Source organism: Carex rostrata, chromosome 7 (assembly GCF_964058835.1).
Source record: "Carex rostrata chromosome 7, lpCarRost1.2, whole genome shotgun sequence".
Lineage (NCBI taxonomy): Eukaryota > Viridiplantae > Streptophyta > Magnoliopsida > Poales > Cyperaceae > Carex > Carex rostrata.
The window spans coordinates 6821608-6842173 of NC_135924.1; the positions used below are offsets into that span (position 1 = coordinate 6821608).

A 20566-nucleotide genomic window follows, 5' to 3' on the forward strand; every position below is an offset into this window, starting at 1 on the left:
AAATTTTTACTTATCCTACAAAAAATAGTGCATCGGCAACCTCCAAAATTTTAATTGCATTTCAATTAACGCCATTAACGTATTTGGAACTAAAACTTCACCATGACATCAAGGACATTTGTATCTTCTATTTCTGTTAATTTTTTTTTTTTTACCATATGAAGTAAGACATTATTATAAGTTTAAAATTGATATTAAATACTATAAAGTATTATTATTCATAAAAAAAAAATTAAATAAGGATACATGAATGAAGGATTTTCAAGTCATTTCATACTTAAAAATTGAGTGTTAATTAGTAATATAATTGTTGGAGGGGTTATTGTCATAAATTGCAAACTTCAAAGGGGAGGAGATTGGGGTGTCAATGAATACGGTACATGTAGGGTGAAAGCATTTTAATACTTATAACTATTAAGAATTGATTTTATTTATTCCCTATCTTTATTTATTAAGAATTGATCTTACTCTATTTTACTTTTACCCATTAAAATTGTTAGATAATGAAACGGTAGCGGATAAATAACAAATAATACTAATATAATAATTAGTTTTATTATATTTTACAAATAGAATATCAAAACTCATTTCTTTCACACTTATGCAATCACTACTAATAAAAAAAACTATGCAATCAATTCCAACTGAATTGTTTTTTTTTTTATATAAAGAAAATTTTTTTTTAAAAACACATATCTTTTGAAACAAATTTAATTAAATAACAAAACATGCAAATAAAAGTAATATATGTGACATTTTTTTTATAAAAAAATACACTAAATAACAAAAGTATATCACTAATAATTACTCAAACATTATTATATAAAATATTACACAAATAAATTTTATTGTAACTAACTATTATTCAAACATTATCATACAACTTTATTTTATATAATTATTATATAAGTAATAGATACAGAATAGTTTTATTTGTATCTTAAGTCATTTAATTAAAATAAAAATCCTCACTTCCGAATAAACTAATTAAAATAATTTTTTATCCATATTCATCCCATCAAATACGATAAAAACGGTTAAAAAAAAAACGAGAAGTTGAAGTCAAAGTTTAAAAGTTCGAAGACCAACTCGTCAAAGTTTCTCACGGTTTATAATGACCCCTACTTTCTCACGGTTTCACCCCTTCTCTCTCTCAACAGTTGAAGCTTAGGACCTCTCCATCTCTCCAATGGAGACAACCGTCTCCACTACCAACACGGATCAAATAATAGCGTATGAATTAAAGGCCTCGGAGGTACACAGCAAGGCACCTCTCTTGCGCTCACTGGAGCTCTCCCGTCGTCTCCAAGAAAGAGGCATCTCTCTCCCAAATCCCAACCTCGCTCAAATTCTCGTCTCCAATCTCTGTTTCTCGCAGCATACTTCTTCCTTATGGAAACTTCTCGACCAAGCCATGGCCTCACGCCTCGTCGACCCTCTCCATATCCTTGCTCTTCTCACCCAAAAGTAAATTTCTTTTCTTTTCTCCTTTTAAAATTCAAACTGCTCGTTTTTTTTTAATCTAATCCTCTGTTTTGAACAGAGTGGTACCGCAAAGGAAAGGGCAACCTGGTGCGTACCGACTATATCTCGAGTTGCTAAGGCGCTATGCGGTTACCTTACCACCGTCAGGAACCACCGTACCATCTATTGACATGCAAGTCTCTCTCTCTCTCACTCAGATATTGTTGGTAGAGTGGAAAAAACGTGCTGTGCCGTGACCAAAATATTAAGGGGTAGTCACGGTATACGAGTCACGCTGTGATTCGCATGCCCTGACTATTCACGTGCTGTGTCCAAGCTCAACTAGTCACGTTTTTCACGTTTAACTATTTTTTTATAATTTAAGTTAGTTTCTTCAAGATTCACTATTTGATTAAGACCTAACGGTTCTAATTACACGTGACTCGCGTGATTACGTACCGTGCTGTGTCGTACCGTGATCGGATCTTTCGCCTGCTGTGACTAAAATGTCAAAAGGTTGTCACGGCACGCAACATGCGAGTCACGATACAGAACAGTAACACGTGCCATTATCATGCCGTTCCGTGACGGAGCCAACTCTGTCCTGCCATTTGTTCCACACTAATTGTTGGTTTCTTATTTTGAACAAGGACATTTACGACTTTTTACATTAGAGAACGAACAAGTTTGTAGAAGCTTGCTTAATTTCAAGTCAAACTGTGTTATTATATATGATTTATTATTATATAGGACATTTGCGACTTTCAACGCTTGTATTATTATATAGGATTTTTTTTTGAAGGACAGCTGGCTTTGATAAAGAAAATTATTTACATCCCCGAGGGGGTTTCCTAATATCTATATTACACATTAATTTTTGAAAAGTACACTAATTAGGACCGCAAAAGATCGGTTTTGATCATAAGTACCCATTCAACTCCTTACAAACTCACTCCTAACAATTGGAGGCCCATAGAAAAGTTTCTTGAACTAATTCATTAATTAAAGTAAGCACTTGTCTGAATTCTTGAGAGAAAATCCTCCGATTTCTCTCTTTCCACACAGTGTCCACACTTCCACTGCCCAAGCAACATCCCATCACCTCTTGATCTCTCCTGAGAGGCCCCTTCTATGCTTCCACCATGCCTCTCTAATTGAACAGGTGTTTATTGGGACCGTAATATTTACGGATGCAAGGAACCCTCTCTAGAACCTCTTTGCTAGATTACATCTCCAGAACAAATGATCCCTCGTTTCCCTCTCGTCTACGTCACACATAACACAGATCTCACTCACCATGCATCCCCTTCTCAAAACTTATTGTGTCAGTAGTTTGTTTTGAATTAGTAACCAACAAAATATTCTCACCTTTGTCAGAATTTTTAGTGGCAAATCTACACCTAATTCCTATTATATAGGATTTATTATTCAGCGGTCTTGGTCAGTTATTTATTCAATTCAATATTTCTTCTAAGATGACCACTATGCCCCCATCTCACAATCTAATTTTCTATAGAGTCCAGCTAGTATGATATCAGTGTCATTTCAGCCTATATAACACTAACTAAAATATATTGAATCGACTTCAAATGGTGAATCCAAACCATTCCACTTCATTAGTTGTGCGTTTACATACAAAATTTATAAATTTTCAAATTTATTTAGTATCAAGTCAAGTGATCAAATTTGATATTTTAATTTAAGTTAATTTTAATGCATTTATTTTTTAACATTTTTGACCGCTTGACTAGATACTAAAATAACTCAAAAAATAAAATTTTTGTATGTAAACAAATCATTAAATCATTCATAAAATAAATCAGTTTTAATATTTTGGATTAGTTGTTTGAAATCTATCTAGTAAATTTTAGAGTTGGTGTCATACTACACAAACTTTTTATTATTCAACGGTTTTGGTCAATTTTTTATTCAATTCAATATTTGTTATGAAATGACCACTATGCCCCCACCTTATAATCTAATTTTCTATAATCTTTATTAGTTATTCGATTCAATATTTGTTCTGAAATGACCACTATGCCCCCACCTTTTCTAATATTTGTTAGCAACTAAACAATTACTCATGCAGGATAGTGAAGTCTATTGATGAAGCATTACAACTATCTGGTACCTATGGAGTTGCACAGATGGATCTGGGTCATGCCATTGTTTTATTCATTTTCACTCTAGTTAAAACCCTAGTAGATAGTGTGCTTGAAGACTGTGGTTTTTCATATGCAAGAACAGAAATGCAGCATGATAACACTCTCTTGGCTTTAGAGATTGTAGAGAAGATAATTATTAATAAGAAGGCCCAAGTTTTGCTGCGCCTCATCAGTATAAATATGTATGTATATACACCCATCCTATATATTTCTGTTTCATTACTTTAGACCTTCAAACCAAATGATTGAATTGTTTATTCTACATTAATCCTCATATTTTATGTCCTATTTGGTAGTTTTAAGTCATGGTTTAAATTAATCCGCATGGATGAGTAAGATGTTAGAAAATGAACATTTGCCTATGACAGTGGACCCTACAAGCATAGTAAATGTTCAATAAGTTAATCCACCTAGAGATCAGTGGAGTATCTTACTACGGATTAACTCACCTCTTACTCCATTACCTATTTTACTCCTCGTTTGACGGCTTAAGTGTGGAGTAAGGGGTTTACTTCACAACCAAACATGGCCTTAACGATTGAATATATATTTGCTGCCATGAAATTCATTGTTTTTCTTATGTACCTAGGCCAGAAGAATTCAATAATTTAGTGGAGAGGTTACAGCTGGTTGAAGCGCATATATCAAAGATCACTTCTCCGTCAACCATTAATGGTGCAAATAATTCGCTTGCTACCATACAAAAGGCGTTGACTTACACAATACATCGGTTGGAGAAGCACCCGCAACTTGGCGTGCTGTTCAACACTCGGCCCCAAAATTTGAGCTCTGCAAACAACTTAAGTTACGGTAACTCCACTTGCTGGATTCCCTTTGACGTGTTCATGGAGAATGCCATGGATGGTCGCCACCTCCATGTCGTCTCTGCTATTGAAGTTGTAACAGGTAAACTTTTGCTAATCTGTTCTTTATTTTTTTTTGAAAACTTGGTAGTGACTACCAAGGCTATATTAATAGATTTGATTACTACAACATGTCGTAATTATTATTACATCAAGACTAAATTAAAACAGAAGTTGTATTTGCAACTGAACCTGGTCCCCTAACAGTCCCCAATACAACACTTCGGTTCCCTTTTCCGCAAAACTTCAACCACAAATTCGCATCCTCAGCAGCTCGGTTTGCAACAAGCCACTGTGGTAGCTTCTTGTCTCGGAAGATTACTTCATTGCGCTGCCTCACAATGACCACAATACGGACATGAAATATGCACTCCAAACCTGCTTAGTTTGCTTATTTCGCCCCATGAGATTGCTGTGGTAATCAAGTGATGCTTCCCACGAGTTGCATACTGTGTCTCCAGCTTGCATTAGAGTAACAAAATGAGCCCACACCTCCTTTGCATTTTGACATTCAAAGAATAGGTGATCAGAAGTTTCCACTGCACACCCATCACACATCACACATCACACATCACACATCACACATCACACAATGAAGCTCACAATTGATGCCCCTTCTCTCACTACTGCAGAAATCACTTTCTGCGACCAGAAAACCGGTCGCAGAAAGTAAAAGCGCCGGTCGCTGATACTCATTCCGGTCGCAGATACTCTTTTGCTGACGTCACCGGTCGCTGAATGACGTCAGCCGGTCGCTGATACTTCTTCTGCGCCCAATTTTTTTTGTCGCTGTTAATTTTTGCTGACGTCAGAAAAACTTATCTGCGACGAAATAAACGGTCGCTGATAGTCAAAAACCGGTCGCTAACCTTCTGTCGATTTTTTTAGATTTTTTTAGTTATTTACTTTCCCCCATTTAATTGGTACCACACGTACCAAACATTCACATCGATCAAACATAAACAACAATATCTAAACATACAAAATATAAACAACATTCAAATCAAACAAAATCGATCAAAGCAAGAGTATATTGACATAATCTTTTCATACAAAGCAAGAGTATATTGACAACATATATTTATGATAATTACACACTCTACTAGAAGAGAAGAGAATTAACACATGTCCGTTGTTTCTACCTCGTATTTTTCACAGCATAAAGCAACATCTACAAGCAAAGAAAGAAAAACTTAGGTTTGTTCATTTAATTTCTCATTTAATTTCAGATTAATAAATTAACTTAGAAACTGAGAAAATACAATTAAATAGAATAACCTTTGAAGGGCCTTCATGCTTGTCTAGATGCCACTTCAAAGCAGCGGACTTGAATCTATAATCCATTTAAAGAACCACCAATTTATATACCCTCTAACTGTACAACTAAGTTGTAATCTTCCTCAGATTAAGACAAGTGAGGTTGAGACACATATATAACAAAATTATAGAAAAAGGAATAAGGCCGCATTTTACACTAAAAAATTTCAGATTTGCATAGAGTCCCCCTCTCTTAATTTATTTATCACAAGTCAAGCAATTTTCACACATTACCCCTTAATCTTATACCAAATAATGAAAAGGCCCTTATCACAAAATTTACTAGTAAGCATCAGAACACACATAATCATCATAGCAAGTCATAGGGGGGTAATTAGATAGAGGGTCAATAGGTACAAGTGAAGGCATAAGACATGCAAGAATTCACAACAAGGCAGCACACAAGCCCGATCAAGATCACAAGAGCATTTCAATAATTTCAAAGTAGAGCTGATATTAGGCTCTAAAATTTCAACCCATGCTGGACATTCAATCAAAACCAGAAATTACACTCAAAATCAGATACAGTAAAAGGCGCTACTATACCTTGCTACAGTAGAGGCGACACAGGCGGAGGCGCGATCCTTCTTCTTCGTGCAGATAGAGGCAACGGTCTGGCGGCTGCTCTTTTTCGCAAAGAGGACAGGGAATGGAAGAGACGGAAAGACAGAGAGGCTAGGGTTTAGGCTGACAATGATTCCCGATGTCTGGCGAGAGCGAGAGAGCGGCTATGGCGCGGGCGGCTAGGGTTATTCGATCTGGCGGGGAGACGAATTCGAAGGCATGCCTTTATTTTTATTTTTTTACCAAAACTTTCAGCGACCGGCGCCCACGCCGGTCGCTGTTATGGTCGCAGAAAGTCGATGAAGGTTTGGTCGCCGGTTCTTTGATTAATTTCATTTTTTTTTGAAAAAAAATTAGTTTCTGCGACCGGCGTCAGCCCCGGTCGCAATAAATCTGTTTTGTTGTAGTGTCTATAGCATATCACGAGTTGGCAGTCTATCTTTTAATAGAAGTTGAGAGAAAATTTTAACCTTTAAGGGGGCAGCCCCTTCCCAAATCTTCATGAACCTCCAATTAATTTTTCCTGCCTCAATGAGAGCCTTATATATGGATCCCGCTGAATAATCACCACTATATTAGCTGTCCACCGCCATACCAGAATATCCTCAAGATCAGTGAAAACCAGCACCGTATCAGTAAAGAAATAATTTGTTCTATATTGATGTGTATGATACATATACGAAAAATATAATGAAAAAATGTAGTCAACACGCTGTAGGGACTAGATACTTTGTTAAATCCTATTTGAGTGAGGCTATGGTACTTTGCAAAGTGCACATCAGTCCTACTATGAATCCATATCTTTGTTTTCAAAGTCTAACCAGTTGATCCAAACCGTTGAATAAGATCTTAATATGAAAATCTTGGGATCACTATATCACTATTGTTTAGAAATTTTATTACTATTTTTTAAAATAAGTAGAAAATCACCTAATTTAAAAATTCTGGACAATTCAAAAATAGTAAAAAAATTCTAAAAAAGAAGTAAAATCCTGTCTCCAACTATATTTCATATGGAGATCATGTTGAGCTGTTCAGATCGATTCTTTGAACTTTGAAAATAGAGATTATGAATCCATAGTACGGGCCGATCTATTCTTTTCGAAGTACTATTTTATGGTAATTGACTTTTCTTATTCGTAGACAGAGCTCATCAAGGGACTACAAGTGCTTAATCAGGCCACGTGGCAAGAAACATTTCAAGCTCTCTGGCTGTCAGGTCTTCGACATGTGCAACGAGTTGAGACTAACTCTTTCATCCTTTTTTTTTTGGTATTTTGAAATCAGCTGCATATAAAACCACAATTTTGCAATTGCACTATTCTAGATTTGGTACTTGCATAGATTCCGGATAAACTTTTGTTTTCTGCTGGTACCAGACCTGACCAATATATAGTTTGGACAGAACAAGTCCCAGTTAATTTTGAGATCTAAAGGAGAACAATTGAGCTAGTAAATTAATAGAACCAATTAAAAATCATAGTGTCTTTGTTACTAGACTTGTAAACTTCCGATCCTGACTGGCACATATGATATTCCAGACTCTGCTATGGTTCATGTGTAAATTATTTTTTGCATTAGATCCAGATACAGTACTATCCTTTTAAGGAAAAGAAACCTAAGCTTTTATCTTGATATAGGATTTGTTTTTCTTAATCAGTAAGACTCAAACTAGCTCAATTTGTAATTAATCAACTACGGTTGATGATTAAATAAGTGAAATAATCAGTTATACTCTCATTGATTTAAAAGGGAAGAGATCAAGTTGAAGGACCTATACCGCTCGTCGATGCACGGTTAAGTATCTTGTTAGCTATTGTGCCTTTATCAATTGTTCCACTTGTGAACAATGATCCTATCAGAAGGCTCGGCTTGGTGACATCCCTGCAAGTACTCGGGCAGTTTTCAGCACTTCTCACACCTCACCCGGCTTTTCTTACTTTGGCAAATGAGGCTGCAACAAAAGCTGCTGTTTTCATTTCCAATGCAAACCCCAATATCAAAGCAAGTAATATGTTTTGTTATCTTTCATGGAGTAAGTCTATGGTACTATCCATAGCAATATCTTCATTTTCAAAGTTCAAACAATAAATCTGAACTGTTCCACATGATCTCCATATCCATATGAGTACATGTAGATCAACTTTTACATTTTCTAGAATTTTTTTACTATTTTATTATGTAGGTAAAAAATTCACTTGATCTAAAGATTCTAGACCATTCAAAAATAGTGATTTTCTACCTATCTAAACAAATAGTAAAAAATATTCTGAAAAATTACAAAATTTAGTATTCAAAGTAGATTTCATATGGAAATCATGTTGAACAGTTCAGATCGACTATTTGATCATTGAAAATGGAGATACTGTTCCTTTGTACGGAACAATTTGCGCTATGCATAGCACCATAGCCTACTCATCTTACATTAACTTAATGTGTAGTTAATTGTTTGCCTTTAGTTTGTGCCAGTGGTAGAAAAAATCACAATCTTTAACCGTCTTTGTTTGCTCTTTTTTTTTTTTTACCCAGGAGTTTTCACTAATCTAACCTATTTACCTTTTTTCTTAATTTGTTGTTGTAGCTGGAAACATACTGCATCTCATAGTTGAGGCGTGTATTGCAAGAAACTTAATTGACACATCAGCATACTATTGGCCGGGTTATGTGGTCCCTACTGCACAACTTCCAAAAGAACCCCATCTAACAAGGGACACTCCTTGGACAGCATTCATGGGCGGAGCCCCTCTCACTGCTTCCCTTGAGAAGTTTCTAACTATAACCGCTGCTCCAAGGTATCAGAAAAAAAAAAAAAAATCAAATTTGTCACTTTTTATCTTTTGTTTCTATACACTTTAGCACTCATTGTTTAATATTCTTGATTCAGTGTTGCTGAACTGGAGAAATTGTACATGATTGCACTCAATGGATCTGAAGAGGAAAGACCAATGGCTTCAAGGATTTTATGTGGCGCGTCACTTACTAGGGGATGGAATTTTCAGGTACTATCTAACGAAAGAAATTAAAACCAGCTGTCAAGCATTAAATAGAAATTAAGTTAATTTTAATTTTTAAATCTCTACACTCGTGCAATTAACTATTAATTTCTTTTAGTTGCCACATCAGTAATTACTATGGAAGAGAGAAAAAGAGCCAATAAAAACAATTATAAAGTGATTTCTTCAAAAGAAAACTTTGTAAATTACAAATTGTGTTACATCCCAGAAATTATAAAAGGAAATGCCACGCATGTTTTTAGAAATAAAAAAAAAGAAATCCCAATGCAGATGCTGTACAATTTCCAGAGATACAACATTTTCTGATACAACATTGCTGGGTTAAATTTTTTAATACTTTTTGTTATTATTTGTATCAGGAACATGCGGTTGATATGGTGGTTAAGCTATTATCCCCGTCATCATCACTTGATTCCTCAGAGATTGAAATTGAAAATCCTTATATTAGCCACATGAGGATGCTTAATGCTTTACTATTGAACATGGCTTCTATTGATACAGTTCATATTCTTTCTTTATATGGTTTGGTAAGCAAAATATTCTCTAGTCTTATGTCAGAACTCAGAAGCCACAACTCATATAACAAAAAACATATTCCACTAGGCCATTTCATCTGATACTTATCCAAATTGCAAGCTGTTTTATGTGGATAATCTAGGGCAATCCTGGGAATATTGTACCAGATGTCGCTAGTGTTAAGTATCAGCACACATTGTTCTTATTATTCATGAAATAAACAACAGAATAATGTTATAATCTTTACAATTACTGCTAGAGTACCTTGGTTTAACAACTGTATTTCCTTACTAACCAACCCAAATCACCTTTATTTTATTTTTTCTCGGTAAGTTCATGAAAATATTTTTCTCTGATACTTCACTTCTCTACCCTTGTAGATTCCTGAAGTCGCAGCAGCACTAATGCCTATATGTGAGGTCTTTGGGTCACTACCCCCTCCATCCAATCACAAGTCATGCCTCCCAGAAGAGACCTCGGTGTACTCAGTCTTCTCTTACGCCTTCTTTCTCCTCTTGCGCCTCTGGAAATTTTACCAGCCCCCTCAAGAGCATTGCTTTACTACCCATGGGACCCAGGAACTCACTCTTGACTATCTTCTTCTCTTGCGAAATGGATGTGTTTCCCTCCGGGACCCTAATGCAAAACCCGTTTACATCGAATTCTTCCCAAAATTGTGTGCATGGTAAGCAATTTCTCAATTGGATAAGTATGGAATTTTTCTTCATTTTCCATTGTGTGCATGGTAAGCAATTTCTCTTGCGAATTTCTACTAAGGAGTTTTTTTTTTCTTTTTTATTACACTTTTTTTTTATTATTCAGATTTTATTGATGTATTTGACTCTTGTGATTCTTCAGCTTATGTTGATTCCTCTGATTCTAGTGTTGATTTTTCTAATTCTTGTGATTCTTCAAATTCTTTTGATTCTTCTGATTCTTCAGGTACTTTCAGAACCAGGCATGCATGTCATCAACTCTCTCAGGACTGTGTAACAAGAACCCGGTGCACCAGGTTGCAAATATGATTTTAAATATGGTATGGGCAGGGTCAGGTTCTAGTGAATCGGTTAATTGTTTCTCGAATTCTAGTAGTAGAGGGAGCATAAATGGGATCCCGCTTGTAAGTGGGAGTGGTACTACAGAGGAGTCCTTCCAGAGGCTGACTCTTCCGGCTTGGGAGATTTTAGAGGCTATTCCATTTGTTCTTGAGGCAGCTTTGACCGCTTGCGCTTATGGTCAACTTTCTTCAAGGGATCTGACTACAGGTTAGTAGCACTTCTGCGCTATTTTACTTTTTGAGTGAGGCTATGGTAATGTGCATATCACGGATTGACCCGTGCTATGGATTCATATCTCTATTTTCGAACTTCAAACAGTTGATCCAAATCGTGAAACATGATCTCACATGGAAATGTACTTGGAGAGCAAATTTTACATTTTTTAGAATTTTTTTAAGTATCTTTTTAGATAGGTAGAAAATCATTGCCTTTGAAAGAATGTATAATTTTTGGTAATTACCAGTATCTTTTCAGATACTTTTCAGATACCGGTAATTACAAATTGATAACTGATGAAGAATGCTAGGGTTATTAACTAGATCTTACTTTTAACACAATCTAGTGTTAAACTAAGTCAAATTCAGGCACTGGTGCTTTGAGAGGGTTTCGCATATACATCAAATACTTCCCAAAAAAACACTTAAGGTGTTGATAGGATTGGTTATGGTAAATATTGCTGTCTAGTATCTAGTTTCAATCTATTACCATATAGATTCACTCAAAATAGGAGTGAGGTTATGGTAATATGCATAGTACATAGCGGCTCCCGCTACGGATTCATATCTCCGTGTTTAAAGTCCAAACAGTAATCTAAACCGTTCAACATGATCATCATATGAGAATGTACTTGGAAACCAAAATTTATATTTCTTATAATTTGTTAACTATGTTTGTAGAGGGTTTTGGGTTTGTAGACCTATACAGTACAGGATCAAAATTCACTATATTGTGTTAAAAGTAAGATCCAGTTAACACTAGTGGAAAATATAGAATCATGATCGGTTATATACGCATATTAGTATCGGAATATAACCGATCCTGATGAAGGCGATACTGATATTATCAGAATCGGTTTTTTATTTTTTAACCAACCGATCTTAATAAGCACTTATCTGGATCGGTTGTATCTGAGAACCGATCCTAATAGTTTTTTCCCCTGTTTTTTAATACCCATTAAAAAAACAATTAGTATTGTTTTTAATTAAATCCGATCCAGATTCTACTTTATTAGTATCGGTTTTAATTAAAAAACCAAATCCGATCCAGATGTTACACTATCAAGATCGGTTATACATAACAACCGATCCATATAGTAACTATTAGGATCGGTTGTTTAATATAACTGATCCTAATTCAAAAAAAAAAAAACTTTTAGGATCGGTTATTAAAAAATAACTTATCCTAATTTTTTTTTTTTTTAGAATTAGGTTCGGTTATTTTAAACAACCGATCCTAATAGTAATAATCTGGATCGGTTGTTGAAAATAACCGATCCTGATGTTTAATTGAAGCTAAAAAAATATTTTTATTTATTTGATCAGCTTCCATATATATTTTGCTGGCCAGCATCCTAAATTTTTTTTTTTTGCACAGTAAGAAGCAATAATCAAATATCATATACACATCCTAAATTAAATATCATACACATCTTAAATTATTACAAAAAATTCATGTTCATGCAAAGTTTACCTAAACTAAAGCTTTAGATAAATATAAATAAATTTTGGCACCAAAAACACAAATATCAAATAAATTTCAGAACCTGTCATTGCCGAAAATAAGCCTTAGCATGACCCTCCCTCTCACGAATTGCAAAATAGTATCTAATAGAGCACCATTGAAATCCCCTAACTTCAATTTGCAAGCCTGAAAAAATACCAACAAGGTAACGTTCAAAATAAAATTTGCAAATGGAAGACAAAATTAACATCAAAGCTCTTAAATCACATGCAAATCTACTTTGTTAATAAACCTAAAATTAATAGTAAAGCTTACTAAGTGGAGAGGGTGAGGCGAGAGGGAGAGCGGCTTTGAGAGGGAGAGACGGAGACAAAGAGAGAGAAACACGGAGGAGAGGGAGAGACGGAGATAGAGAAAGAGAGAGACACGGAGGAAAGGGAGAGAGAGAGAGAGAGAGAGAGAGAGAGAGAGAGGGATGAGTTGAGACTCAAATATTTTGGATCAGTACAGAGGCGCGAAACGAAAATAAACCCTAGCGCTACATAAGCATTAGGTTCGGTTTTCTCTAAAAATCGATCCTGATAGTATCAAGATCGGTTCTAAGTTAAGAACCGATCCTAATTATTATATATTAGAATCGGTTATTAGCTTAAATCGATCCTAATAGTATCAGGATCGGTTCTCTCTAAACAACCAATCCTAATTCTAAAAAAAAAAAACTTTTAGGATCGGTTATTTTTTAATAACCGATTCTAAAAGTATTTTTTTTTTAGAATTAGGATCCGAAAAAAAAGTAGTCACTGACAGTGAGATCATTAGAGGACTAATTACTCTTAAGCACAAGGAATAGGTGGTTTACATTTAGTGGCCTAATTTTAAATGTTAAACTGACATGATTATAATCTGCATTTGATAAAATAATTAAGGCTTGAATTCCTTATTCTATTTGGACCTACCGACCACCGATCAGCTTTAACTTCTCTCGAAGTGAAAGTGAACCCAATAATGAAAACTGTCTACTCATCCTTATTTTTTTTCACGTTACAAATTATATTTTCTATTTCACATGCATGTTGTGTTTCCAATCATAATTTAAGTGTCTTAATTTTTCTCACAGGTTTATATTTGTATTAACATGATTAATTATAATAATAATAAATGAGGAGGGATACAATTGCACCATTTTATGGTAACACACCTTATTGATATAAACAAGGAGAATTTTTACCAAGAAAGAAAATTTTTACAAAATAAATGGATATAAACAAGAATATGGATATAAACAAGAAAGAAAATAAATTTTTACAAGAAAGAATATGAATATAAACAAGAAAATTTTTACCAAGAAAGAAAATGGATATAAACAAGGAGAATTTTTTTTATTCATAGAAATTAATAAAATAAAATATACGGAAATAGAAGAATATTTGATGGATATTAATTTACAATCGAGATTAATCATCGTCGTAGATTAAGGGCTAGAATTAAAAAAGAAGAAGAAGAGAATATGTCCTTGTATGTATTTCAGAAACAAAACCAACGTTACAATAACGGCTCCTTGAGCCTTAATTAGTTTGTATAAATATACAGAATAAATTTAAAAAATAACATTCAATAAAATTCATTTTCCTCAGAATTATATTTCTTAATTTCTCAACACGTACCAGAATTGGCAGACATGTAATTAAGTGCAACTAGTATCAACCAATTAATAGTTGTCAATAATTAATAACTATTGACACTAATAGCAACACTGACATGTATCTGTGTATGATTGGCCATAGCAACCACAATAATAACTACCATGACATGCAACAATTCTAAATAAATCAAGGTTATATTTTGCTCTCTGTTTTTATATGTAATTTACTTTTATAACATGAATAGAAAATTTGAAAAACAAAACTAAAATATTTGCAACTAACAAACTGTTATAAGCAAAAATCGCCAAAAAACAAAACCAAACTGAGGCTACTCTTCTAATACTTCACTTGGATGTATGTTTTGGTCAGATCCAGCGATAGGCAGCAAACCCCTGATTACCTCCTCCTGCCCATGCTGCCCCATCTGTAGTGATGAATTCACATAATATACCACAATTTGATCAACATTAGTAGGAAGCAATAAAGATAACTTCAATAGTGAACCCGAACACTTATTATTCACCCAAAAATATGCTAAAGCTATAATTTGAGCCCCTACTAATTTGGAATTTGTTGTAACCCCTTGGAAACTTAACTTATTCCTAGCTAACCATACTGTCCATAAGACTGCTCCTCTAAGTAATTCTACCAATAACCTATCTTTCAAGGGAATATCTTTGTCAATAAACCATAATTCATCAATAGTTGAATAATCAAAAGAAAAATTGTTAAAATCAGCTATCCAATTCCAAATACTTCGAATAAAAGGACACTGCACAAACAAATAATCTATAGTTTCAGCTGCACCACAAAACACACAAGACACATCCCCTTGCCATCCTCGTGTACTCAAAGTCATCCTAGTAAGTACACTTTTTTTCTTAACTAACCATAGAAAAATTCTAATCTTAAAAGGAATATTTACCAACCATACAGTATCATAATCTCTATTCCTAATTCCTCCAAACTCCAACCACTTGTAAAAAGAGTGAACCATTAAATTATAAGTTAATTTAGATAATATCATCTGGATCAGTTTTTAACAGAGAACTGATCCAGATAGTTATCTGGATCGGTTGTTTAGACAGAACCGATCCAGATACTTTAAAAAAAAAATCTTCTAATTAATTTTATTATTTCTGTATTGGATTAAAAATATAAAAAATAAATAAATATCTGACTTTTTATATACGTATTTGATGTTACAAATTTTTGTAACTTATATTTAATAAGATAATTTATTAAAAAAAATAACCCATCTTTTAGGAACAATTTGTAAAATACAATAACTTATAAGTTAATTTCTAATATAATATATTACCTTCTTTATGTTCTAAATAAATTTTATGAAATAATTTATTAGATAATTATAAGGTTATTTATTAAAATAATTTATGACTTGCTTAAGAAATATTAATACTTTAGGAACCAATATTATGACATGTTTTAGAAATATTAAAATTTTGGTACATGTAACATGAAAAAAAAAATAAGATACTAAATTACATATAACATGAAAAAAATTAAGTTACAAGAAAACCTACTAACATGAATTACATATTAGGATCGGTTGTTTATAAATAACCGATCCTGATAGTATCAGGATCGGTTGTTAGTATCAGGATCGGTTGTTTATAAATAATCGAGTTGATCGGTTTTTTCTAAGAACTGATCCTGATAGTATCAGGATCGGTTTTTATATAGGATCAGTTGTTTAGAACAACTGATCCTGATAGTATCAGGATCGGATTTTATAAAAAACTGATCCTGATAGTTCACAAATTAGAATCGGTTGATTAAAAAATCCGATCTGATTAGTTTTTAGGATCGGTTTTGTTCAGAAAACCAATCCATATAGGTATTAGTATCGGTTGTTTCATATAGCCGATCCAGATAGGCCGATCCTGATTCATGTTTTTCCACTAGTGTAATAACCCTAGCATTCTTCATCAATTATCAATTTGTAATTACCAGTATCTGACCTATCCAGTACAGGATCAAAATTCACTATGAAAATTGTCCAAAACATGAAAAAATTGTAATAATAAATTTGTTTCATCTCTCTACTAATGGTATGTTAATTAATAACCCTAAACTTTATAAATTAACTACATGCCAGTCTATTTTATTTTGTAGGACTCAGACACATCGTCGACTTCTTGCCGGCTTCATTGGTAGTATTTGTTACCTATTTCTCAGCTGAAATGACCCGTGGAATTTGGAAGCCAGTTCACCTAAATGGAATCGACTGGCCTAGCCCGGCAGCAAACCTTTTCTCAGTTGAACTAGAGATAAAGGAAATCCTTGCTTCGGCCGGAGTTGATGTCCCCTGCAGTTACTCACGTAAACTTTCCAGCCATCATATTCTTTTTTTATTTAAAACTCTTCAAGGCTCATTGCTGATAAGAACATCCTACACCTAGGGGTGGTACAAACCCAAAATTCATTCGGTTTTCAAAACTATAACCGAACCAACCAAATTAAACTTGTCACCTGAATAACAACCGAAGTAAATTTTAGTTTGTTGAACTGAAACAAAGGAAATTAAATTTTAGAAGGTCAAAACTCAATACATACAAAAATACATTTAATAATCATAGAAATAAATATGAATTTGAATTATATATATATATAAGTTGTTTAGTACATATATATACATTGTTTAATTCCATACAAAATATGTAGATGTTCTAAAATATCTAAACCAAAATATAAGCCGTTGATGTTACATATATTATATATAAAACATGGATTTGAACCACATAGAGTTCAGTCGGTTCAGTCTTTTTGGCTTTGAAAAATCTAAACTGAACGAAGCATAAAAAACCGAAGTAATTCAAAAATTCAACTAAACCTAACCATTTAATCCAAACTTTTTTGTTTCGGTTGAAGAACAAATAAACCGGACCCAATGAACACCCCTACTACATACACTGTTTAACTCTTTACAATGGTAATTTTTTCTTCCTGACAGGTGGGTCACTTCCAATGCTCCCCTTGCCAATCGCAGTGTTAGTGAGCCTGACAATCACATTTAAACTTGATAAAAACTCTGACCATATGAACGGCATCATCGAGCATGCACTAGAGAAATGCACAAGTAGTAGCTCCTGGCCGACTATGCCAATTATCGGTGCCTTGTGGACCCAGAAGGTGCGTAGGTGGCACAATTTTATTGTCTTATCTTGCACCCGCTTCCCCTTCAGACAAGACAAGAATGCAACGGCCCAACTCATCAAAAGCTGCTTCACTTGCTTCCTAGGCACCTCATCACTTACTGACGGATCCCACTTTGTTGAGAAGCGTGGGTCCAGTGGTCTCTTTGGTCACATCCAAGTTGATTGTGTACCTCGTATTCCAGTGGCCCCTGGTTATCTTTATATTTACTCGTGCCGTAATTTTCACGACATTCATTATGTCAGTGAGGTGGTGTTCGGGCTGATCTTGGATTGGGCCCGCACGTTAGCTGATGAATGCGTAAAGAGTAATCATAATGGGATGGCGGGCCGGGTCAGGTCTGACTCGGGCACGGCCTCTCTTGCGTCTGCCTTGTCGAGGGTGCGTCAGTCAGTGTCGCTTGGTGCAAGCATGCTGGTTATAACTGGTGGGCCCAAGTTAGTGCAGATATTGTATGAGGAGACCTTCCCAACTCTTCTCTTATTGGGTAAAGCAGATTCTAAAAGCCCCATTCATGGTATATTGAGTGGATATGCTGTAGCATATCTTTTATTTTATTCTGGAGTGTTTGTGTGGGGTGTCTCAGAGGCCCCAGCGGCATACACATGGGTGTACTCATCGAAGCGGATCCGGGTTTTTGGTCAACACATGGATTTAATTGCTAAGGTCGTTGAGGCAGATTTACAGCCCAATTGCCAGCCTGGCACATGGAAGGCTTATGTGAAGTGCTTTGTTGGTTTGGTTGTTAGATTCACTCCAATGTGGGTCCCGGTTTTAAGACTTGATACGGTGACAAAGCTGGCGAGGGGGCTTAAGCGGTGGAATGAGTCTGAGCTGGCACTTGCACTACTTGAGCAGGCGGGTCCTGCTGCCATGTCAGCTGTTGTCGAGGCTTTGTCATGGATTTAATATTTACCAGTCGTTGGTTGGCCCCTTTCATGTAAATTTGCTGTTCTTGGAGTTTTAACTTTATGGTTTTACCATAGAACATAGAAAACATAAAATGGAGTACTGGTTTTCAATTCAAATGACAGCACAACCAAAAATGAAAAATAATTATAGACTAGATAGCTAAACTTAGATTACCAGAGTTAACAGAGACCTGTTTCAGGAATACTGGGAACATTAACGTGCAATCTAAAAATCTATAATTGGAAACCTCTTGTTCTTGGGCATGCCATTTATTGTATTTTATTTTTAAATATGTCATCAGTTTAATTAAAATTTGAGTAGAATAGATGTATGGATACACTTTATATATGAAGCGCTTATTGTATATATTTATTATTTTCAGGAATCAAAATTATTTTTTTACGAATTTTTTCCCCTATTTTTTTGGATACAAAACAAGCTTTTATCTAAAAAATTTGAGTTTCTAATCCGATTCTTTCAATTCTGACCAATTCATCCGATTCTGATTCTACGATCAAGTATCCGATTCCAATTCAGATTCCGAGTTTCAGAACCATATTTTTAACTTGATAGAAGATGTATTCAGAATCAAAGATAAGGCAGAGATTTTTTTGAGAGGCTCATAATTAAGTCCAAGCTCAAGTCAACACGTACCCGACTGTTCCACGAAATAATATATACTTCTAACATAATATGAGATCTTTAATTATTCTGTCTGGCTGCTATCTGCTCATCCTTTATCTCCTGCTACGTACCTAACTTCTCTTTTTCACGGAGTTTTTACATTAATCAACTCTTCTGTTTATCTAATTACTCTCCCTAGCTTATCCCTGGAGCCTTTTTAGTCACTCTGAATACCTCCTACTTCATCCAGTGTGGCTTAACTAACTCCACTCCGATGCACATCCACGATGCCCCTCCTCGCACTTTTGTCTCTGACGACATGTACCTCATCTCTGGTTCAAGCAGTACCAACCCTTTTCCAAACCTAATTAAATCCACAAACCCTCTCTATTCCACCGCACGCTTCTCTTTCTCTCCATTCTCTTACCAATTCAATGTTGTACCCAATACTTCCAGCATACTATGCCTTCACTTCTCTCCTTTTACCTCCAATGCAAATTTTGTAATAACAACTTTCAATGGCAACAGCTTAACAAACAATTTTTCTATCTCTACCCGGAGTACGTACTTCAAGACCCAACAGCTAACTGACAAGTCCAATGTATATTCCTTTGGAGTTGGCTAACTGACCCGGAGTATTTCTTAGATCAACATCACATGCTTTTCAGGGAACTCTTGGTTGGATTGGAATGAGGCTCGTTTACAGCAACCATATAGTTCCATTATGCAATCTTCCCTTAAAAACTTTTCCAAAACCACCTACCCCGATTAAGCTCCTTTCATCAAAATTATTTGTTGGTGTTTTGATTTCAGAAAAGGCAATAAGGCTAGGAGATGCAACAGTAGTTGCTCTGCAAGAATGCTGAAGAGACCATGAAAATGGCGTCTGTTCTTCTTCATAATCTCCAATATATCCGTTATGAAAATGGCAAATGCTCACAGTGATGGTCTGATGGAGATGTAACATTTTCTGTTCGTAGCTTCTTGTGAAATATTTAGTTGAATCATGAATGTTTTGTTTTGTATAGCTTATCTTGTTTCAATTTTTGTATTTTATTTTCCTCTCATGTGTATCTCTCCCTTGTTATAAATTAAAACCTCACACACTAGGTCCAAGAGATGTTGTTCTTAGCACACTTGTTGATTGGACTTGTAACTTGTATGCAACAAGAAAGACTTGGAGTTAATCGAAGAAAAATCAACATAGCAAGGGGCAATTATATTTGATGAATATTCTACATCTAGAAGCTATATTCAACATAACCAATTAATCGTTTACACACATAAAGAACTTGTCGTGCATTTGAATATTCAAGATTGTAATTGTCACATTTGAAATTTTTTGCATCTCATGAAATTAGTTTTGACTTTGAATTGATAAATTTTTACTTATCCTACAAAAAATAGTGCATCGGCAAACCTCCAAAATATTCAATACAGACAAAGAGCAAACCTCCACAATTTTTATTGCATTTCAATTAACGCCATTAACTTATTTGGAACTAAAACTTCACCATGACATCAACGACATTTGTATCTTCTATTTCTGTTAACTTTTTTTTTTACCAT

The 20566-nt window shown here is 34.7% G+C and overlaps 1 protein-coding gene across 2 annotated transcripts; it reads left to right on the forward strand.

The window, feature by feature from the left end:
- The first annotated feature begins 1097 nt into the window (after window positions 1–1097).
- Window positions 1098–18514, forward strand: LOC144556431 (mediator of RNA polymerase II transcription subunit 33A-like). Of its 2 annotated transcripts, none has more exons than XM_078304787.1 (13): window positions 1098–1467; window positions 1544–1661; window positions 3554–3811; window positions 4219–4535; window positions 7521–7612; window positions 8126–8381; window positions 8955–9165; window positions 9258–9372; window positions 9747–9914; window positions 10284–10588; window positions 10846–11168; window positions 16421–16627; window positions 17259–18514. In XM_078304787.1, exons 2-13 carry the CDS (start codon window positions 1609–1611, stop codon window positions 18368–18370), a joined length of 3417 nt encoding a protein of 1138 aa, XP_078160913.1. In that variant the 5' UTR covers window positions 1098–1467; window positions 1544–1608; the 3' UTR covers window positions 18371–18514. The 2 variants fall into 2 exon arrangements, with proteins under 2 accessions (XP_078160913.1, XP_078160912.1); XM_078304786.1 differs by having other exon boundaries at window positions 1544–1657.
- Window positions 18515–20566: the final 2052 nt, after the last annotated feature.

Coding starts and splice junctions, on each gene's coding strand:
- LOC144556431 (XM_078304786.1), top strand. CDS start 1,190: ATGGAGACAACCGTCTCCACTACCAACACGGATCAAATAATAGCGTAT. Junction 7,613..8,125: donor GTCTTCGACATGTGCAACGA/GTTGAGACTAAC, acceptor TTGATTTAAAAG/GGAAGAGATCAAGTTGAAGG. Junction 9,166..9,257: donor ACTATAACCGCTGCTCCAAG/GTATCAGAAAAA, acceptor TTCTTGATTCAG/TGTTGCTGAACTGGAGAAAT.